Genomic DNA, 7117 nt, shown 5'->3' on the forward strand with positions numbered 1-7117 from the left:
GAAAAGGATCTGCCTTGGCATGTAGTATTGTTATCAGATCAGAGTTTTACCTATTGTCTTCTAACCATTTCAATAGTTGGAAAATCCCTTTATTGGGTAGCTTTAATAGGCTTATTGTAAATCCTCTAACTAGGTGACTCAAGATCATTGAGTTCTTCAAATCCTCTAGCGAGGTAACCTTTAATAGGGTTTTAACCTTTAACAGGATATATAGCCATCCCTTAACCGGGTGATCTTTAACAGGATGGGTTCCTAACATAACCTTATTGTAAAGTCTTTAACCGAACTAGACTCCTAACAGAGTGAGCTTCAAAAGAGTTCAAAAACAAGCTTGTGGGTATTCATCCCCACCGTGGTTTTTCCCATTTGGGTTTCCATGTGAAAAATCTGTGTGTCATGAGTTGTGCATTTTTCATGTGATGATTAAGTATTATTTGTTTGAGTGATTATGCATGCAGAGCTAATGGTTATGATATTGTTGATATACCACATGCATATGTTTATGGGTGAAGTAGTTATCAATTATTGAATGTATTTGAAGTGTTCAGTTTTACCAATTTATGTTGTCTGAAGTCTTACTATGTTTAACCAGTATTGCCACGGTTAAGTTTAGTAATGAAGACAATCGGTTATCATTGTTTTAACTTGATAAGTTGTTGAGAAAGTTTTTGTCTGTACCAATTCACCCCCCCTTCTCAATACCATTTAGGGTATTTGTTGTTTATCATTATTCATCAAAATCTAGTCAATAGTTATAACATATAGTGGAAGTCATGAATTTCAAACATCTTTTGTAGTTGTAGTTTGGAGAAAGTAATTTTTTTTTTTTAAATCGACAAAAGAGAAAAGTGAAAAGAATATTTTGTTAAAAAAATTCAAAATGGTGCATTGGGAAAGTACTATAATTGAAACTTAGCAAACAAAGATCACATGTTAATTACCTAGCTATGTGTTCTCTACAGTTGAGAGCAAGTTGTCTCATCTTACTACATTATTCATCCTTTAAAGTATCATCATCCCTCATGATGACATATTGTATCTACATTATACTAATCCATTCTCTCTTCCTACTTTTGACCTTAATAAGGGCATTAGAAAAATGTTAACTCATGCTTTGGATACTTTTCATATCTTGCCTCTTGCAGTAAGGATTACGTCCTTCAATAAGCATCACAATATAACATTGAATGAGTAGCATAACTATATTGGTGAAATGTTATTCCTACATGATTTAGTCCTTGGATATCACATTATAAATGCTTTATAGATTGTGCATCCATTCCATTCTCTATTTTTAATCTATCCATAGTTCCATATAGCCTACCATCAATCCTTTCATGTATAAGTGGCTTTCCTTTGTAATTGGTTATAATGTTAAGAAAACACAACTATTTAGAAATAAAAGCATTATACTATCTAAAGAAAATTTTGTCCTAACACATACCATCTATCTAAATACAAAAAAATAATATCCCTTAGAAAAATTGAAATGAAGTAGAAAAAAAACAAATTGTGAAATATAAAACTACTCTCGTAGAACATTGCAATGAAATAGAAGCATTAGAAAAATATCTCACCAAGTAGTTTAGTAGCCATTCAAAAGAACCCATGTTCTTTATTTCTCATTTTAATAGAAGCCTTAATCATCCCTAAATAAATTAACATCATTATTAGGAACTATCCTTCCCAATCCTTAAGTTCTTCCTAGGACACACCACTCCTACACAAAAAATGCTAGATATCATCATCATCAATCAATATTTTGCGTTTAACTTGAATAGGATAAAATCTAGTTTGTTCTTTGGATTTTCATATTTTTTTTGTTGAGAATCTTTTGAGTTTGGTGTACATTTATGTTTTTTATTTAAGAATCTTTCAACAACAAGCATCATGATATTCCATATCATGGTTTTATGTGTCAAATTTCTTTTGATGACTACTTTTCCCGTTGAGTCAATCTTGTACCACATAGCAAAAATAACATCATGGTCTTCCATAGTATATGATATAGAGAGCATCAAAGTGTCTCATAATCATGATTCAAACCATGTACCATGAATATCATTTATATTCCCAAAATTCTCTTTTCTTATTAGTCAATTGCATCCCCTATCCAAATCTATTATATCATCTTATCCCTACCTACTTATTCCTTCTTATTAGTCAATTACATCCCCTATCCAAATCTATTATATCATCTTATCCCTACCTGCTTATTCCTTTTTATACTCATTTTGAGGGCACCCTTTTGTTCTTCATACCCGACTATCCTCTTGATGGGGCATCCCTAAATTTATCCTAAACTCCCAAGGCTTGGGGTATGTTCCCATTTTCCCACTAGGTGCCTATACATACTTTCTTTTAAACACTTATTATTTAACAATGCCATTTCAAAGATGGGATATCAACACAACCCTTACTTAACATATATAGAAAATTGGACACGTTACGATAGATCGAATCAATTATAATGAATACCGCACCAATTAGACTAATTTGTATGAAATTAAACAGTCTGAAAGAATTTGTTAACTAAAATCATACCACAGCCAAAAAGCACGGTATTTCCTTTTCCCATCTTAAACCTATCCTTTTTTTGTTTTTTAATTTTAAGGGAGAATTAAAAAGCAATCAATTTGTAGATAAGTTTGACCTAACCATCATACCTGCAACCCTAACTTTCTGTGTGTCACGGTTCTCTGACTGGTTCCTCCGATTGCTTACTTTATGTCAATCCATTTGTTAGTTGTTAGTTTATCTTTGTTGCATTACACTGTGTAAGAGTTTGATCTCCTTATGGAAGAAGTGTTTCCTCCGTATCATGTTTTTATTAATCACAGAGGACCTGATGTCAAGAAAACCCTTGCTAGTCATATCTATCATGCTCTCGAAACGCATGGATTGAGGGTATTTCTCGATAAACAGGAATTGCAAGTGGGGGATTTCTTAACCCCTGCAATTCAATCTGCCATTCGTAGTGCCTCCGTTCAGATCGCCATTTTCTCCGAAACATATGCGCAATCCCCGTGGTGTTTGGATGAGCTGGTATGGATGCTTGATTCTGACCCAACTTCTATTAAGATCATCCCCATATTCTATGACATCGAACCTTCAGAACTTCGTCATGTGGAGAAGGGAGCATATGCCACAGCCTTTGAGGAGCATAGAAGGAAAGGCAGGGTTACCGATGAACGAGTGGAAAGCTGGATAAAAGCCTTCGAAAAAGTTTCTGCTATTTCTGGCATCCCATTCAGGACAGAGATAGAGTAAGTATTTACATGATATGAAAATATATTGATTTAAAGTTTTTAACCTGAACTTCTGGTTTATGACAAGTCCCAAAATTGTTTCAGCGACCATGGAGAGCGATTGAAAGAAATCGTAGAGACTGTATTAGTAAAGGTCGGAAGGGAACAACTGCATGTATGTGAGTACCCTGTGGGACTTCGTCAAGCGGCGGAGCATTTCGAAAAGGTGGTTCTGAGTCGAAGTGAATCAAAGAGCACCCACGTTGTCGGGATTTTGGGGCTAGGCGGATCGGGAAAGTCAACTCTGGCTACTCATCTCTACAACTCCATGTGTTCCCAATTCCAGAGATGTTGTTTCTTGTCTGATGTGAGTAAAGAGAAAATACCATGTCTGCAGCAAACACTCCTCAGAAATCTGCTGCGTGATAAGAATTTGTGTATTGAGGCTTCCCGTAGAGGTAAGGCCTTGCTTCAAGATCGTCTAAGAGGGTTGACACGCGTTTTGATTGTTTTTGATGATATAGATAACACAGAGCAAGTAGACAATCTGTTATGTGTAAAGGATGTGCTGGGAAATGGCAGTGTGATTTTGGTGACATCTAGAGACCAAACTTTGTTTGTCAGTTCTAAAATAGAAATATACAATGTCAAATTACTAGATGAGAAACAAGCCCAAGAGCTATTCTGCTGGTATGCCTTCGGCAACACCAAACCAGTCGACGATTTGAAAGATATGGTGGAAGAGTTGGTTAGAATGTGTGGTGGTTTTCCTTTGGCTTTGAAAATTTTAGCCGGGCAGCTCCACAATGAACGTAACCCAAGAAAGTGGAAGCAGCAGTTGAAAAGCCTCCGTAAACAACTGCCGGAAGACTTACTAGGAAGGATAGTAATGGATAGCTATAAATCTCTCGACAATACAGAGAAAGAGGCCTTTTTAGACGTTGCCCATTTCTTAACGGGAGAATACAGAGATCTGGTGGAGAGGGTTTTGGATGGATTTAATGATAATGGTTTTCAATGCCTTCAGACGCTCCGTCAGAAATGCCTTGTGGAATTTGAGCTTGCAGATATAATTCGTTCAAGAGCGTTACAGGTAAAATATTACCTGCAACCCTTAAATAGGAGTAGATTTTTATCATCATTTATATATGTCATTTGAACTGTTTATTACAGTAATGTAACTAATGAACTTACTTTCAGGTTGAAAGCGTGGATTGGAGTGTAGGTATTTGGAGAAGAGCAAAGGGGAGCTTCAAAATAAGAATGCACGATTTAGTGAGGGACTTGGCAAGACAAATCGGCAGACAGGATTTACCTCTTCGCCTCTGTTGTTCAAACGATAAAATGATCTCCACACGGGTATTTGATCTCATTACTTTTCAACAGTTTCCGTTATTTTTTTGGCCATTAAGCATGGAAATGTACATAGAAAGTAAACGGAAGTCTAATTTTTCCAAAAGCTATTTTTTGAATCTTCGGTTAACTTCTATTAATGTTGCAGCAATCTCCATCTTCTAATAAAAACTCTCCAAAATAGGCTGACTGAAGTTAACCAAGAAGTTTTCCTCAAGATAGGCTGACTGACCCTTTCTTCTATTTGAATCTTTTCATTTAGGATCTACAGTACCGATTCAATTTTTAGTTTCTCCCTATTACATTACTTTTCCCAATATAGTTGAACCCTAATATTCTGTTTATCAATGACAATTTCTACTCGGTCGTTCGATATATGTCAAACTCTAGTTATTCACAAACTCTGCAAAATCTACATGGGGTTTGTTGATGATTGATGCTGGCCGTCCAGTTGATCATTCAGTTCTGCCATCGGCCACCTGTTTTTGCGTGCCCTTCGTTCCTTGCGTTGCTTGGACAGTTAGTTTTAATTGTAGTTTGTTTTCGTTTAAATTCAGTTAAGAAGATCTTAAATTCAGCTAACAACTCTGTTTTTCCTTTTCCTCTGCCAACGAATAATCAATGATAATGCATGTGACCGCTAATGCGTAATAAGTTCCTTCTGTTATGCTATGAACTATTCCATTGAATTCTATTTGTATTCAAGCCTAGCGTAGTTTTCAATCAAGCTGGAACAAAAGACTGCTGTGTATCAAAACAGTCCAGTAATAAAAAACAGAGGATTCTGCAATCGTTGAAATCCATGAATGATCAATTTATTTTTCTTGTAAGTGATCTGATTTTATCACCGTTTTTATTACTGTTATCTTTTCTCTCAATTTACTGTAATCTTTTTATCAATTGGTTTAAGGGTAAGGGCTGGTTTCAGAAACTACATTTGATATCGGAGTGGGAATGTTCGCATTGTTTAGTATCAACAAAGAAAAAGATCGTGGGCATCAAAGTCCTTGTTTCCAAGACGCTCCATTCAAGGGATCCAGTGATTCTGATGAAGGGGAGAACAAAAGTCTTTCCCCAGCAACAACTTCACTCAACCGACAATTCACAACTCATAAACTCACTTAGCAAGAAAACAAAGATTTCAACTTTATTAAATTCCATGTCACCATCAAGTTATTGCGACAAATTAATTACAAGATTGGCCTGTCAATGGCCTTTCAACTCTGTTCAAAACCTCCAAACCCTATTTCTCTAAGCTCAGACCAATTTCCAAGCGGCCTCATCTCATTCTATCTTTCCCTGGGCCGATTCTGACCCACTACTCTGTTCTTGGGCCGATGCGTTACTAATTCCTCGTTGGCTGATTCCCATCTTTATTTATTTAGCAGCCACTTCCCTCTTTCCCCTTTTACCTCATTCACAGCCCTCTTCGTATTCTGTTTTCGCTGGCTCTATCTCTGCTTCCTTTGTACTTTCCCTTTGTTGCAGAGGGCTCACCTCTTCTCAGGCCTACACAGCTTTCACTTTATATTTCTGTTTCTGATCGACACACAGCTACCTTCAAGGCCGATACCCATTCTCTTCTATGTGGGCCCCTTTATACCCTCAACCTTTCCCCTCTTCAATAAAACAGAGACGTGTTTACCATATGCTTTTACTCTGTTTTTATTTGTCTCTCTACGCAGCCTTTCTCATGACCCTCTCCCATGATGGTAATGGTTGAGTCTTTAATTCCACACTCTGCATGCATAAACCTCTTCCTTTACCCTCTGGCAGATGTGCATACTCTGTTTTCCCATTTGGCACATGGCTGCACTTGCATCAAAGCCATATCTAATAGAGGAAGACTTGCTCGATAGCAAGGAGAATCGCAGCCTGCAAAGAACACATCAGCCGCTGGCTTCATTTTTGAAAGAATTATTTTTAATTAATAAAGAGGCGTCACTTCAGAGGAGATCGCCCAATGTTTGCCACTGCTCCAAATCGATTGTATAAAAAGTGAAGCCAATTCGTTTAAAAGAGGAGATCAAAGTCAAAAAGATCATCTGGTATAATTTGTCAAGTTTGAATCTACCTTCGAAAAGGGTGAAGCCTTTGATTTGTAAGAGTAAGTTGCAGGAAGATTACAAATTAGAAAAAAGTTGTTTTGCATGAATAAGATGCAGATCTTGTAAAAGCCACAGAAATTAGCCACCCCTGAAATCAGCTTTGGAATAGGCTTGAAAGTTACAAAAGCAAAGAATTTAGTGCATCGTGGTAGGAGATAAGCTTACTAAAGTTAAGAAATTATCTTATCTTCTTTTCTTTTCTTTTTCTTCTTTTTTTTTTTTTGTCATAAAATTTGTTGAGCTGATTATTCTTTGAAATTAAGGAAGAGGTTGTTGTTATATTCAATTCTTCCATTTTGCATGAGAACAACATGCATAGTTTTTGAATGACATTAAGTTAGATTGTTTAAATTTGATTTTTGTATGAATATGTATATGACTACATCCCATAATGTCCAAGACCTCTTT

The 7117-nt window shown here is 36.3% G+C and overlaps 1 protein-coding gene across 1 annotated transcript; it reads left to right on the forward strand.

Annotated features, from left to right (window-relative positions):
• The first annotated feature begins 2724 nt into the window (after positions 1–2724).
• Positions 2725–5391, forward strand: LOC131029843 (disease resistance protein RUN1). The gene is made up of 3 exons (XM_059216404.1): positions 2725–3266; positions 3354–4341; positions 4449–5391. Exons 1-3 carry the CDS (start codon positions 2797–2799, stop codon positions 4764–4766), a joined length of 1776 nt encoding a protein of 591 aa, XP_059072387.1. The 5' UTR covers positions 2725–2796; the 3' UTR covers positions 4767–5391.
• Positions 5392–7117: the final 1726 nt, after the last annotated feature.

Source organism: Cryptomeria japonica, unplaced genomic scaffold (assembly GCF_030272615.1).
Source record: "Cryptomeria japonica unplaced genomic scaffold, Sugi_1.0 HiC_scaffold_2277, whole genome shotgun sequence".
Lineage (NCBI taxonomy): Eukaryota > Viridiplantae > Streptophyta > Pinopsida > Cupressales > Cupressaceae > Cryptomeria > Cryptomeria japonica.

Excerpts from the sequence above, each read along its gene's own strand:
- LOC131029843 (XM_059216404.1), top strand. The coding sequence starts at position 2,797 with ATGGAAGAAGTGTTTCCTCCGTATCATGTTTTTATTAATCACAGAGGA. Across the intron at positions 3,267-3,353 it reads CCATTCAGGACAGAGATAGA|CGACCATGGAGAGCGATTGA; the intron begins GTAAGTATTTAC and ends AAATTGTTTCAG. Across the intron at positions 4,342-4,448 it reads TTCGTTCAAGAGCGTTACAG|GTTGAAAGCGTGGATTGGAG; the intron begins GTAAAATATTAC and ends ACTTACTTTCAG.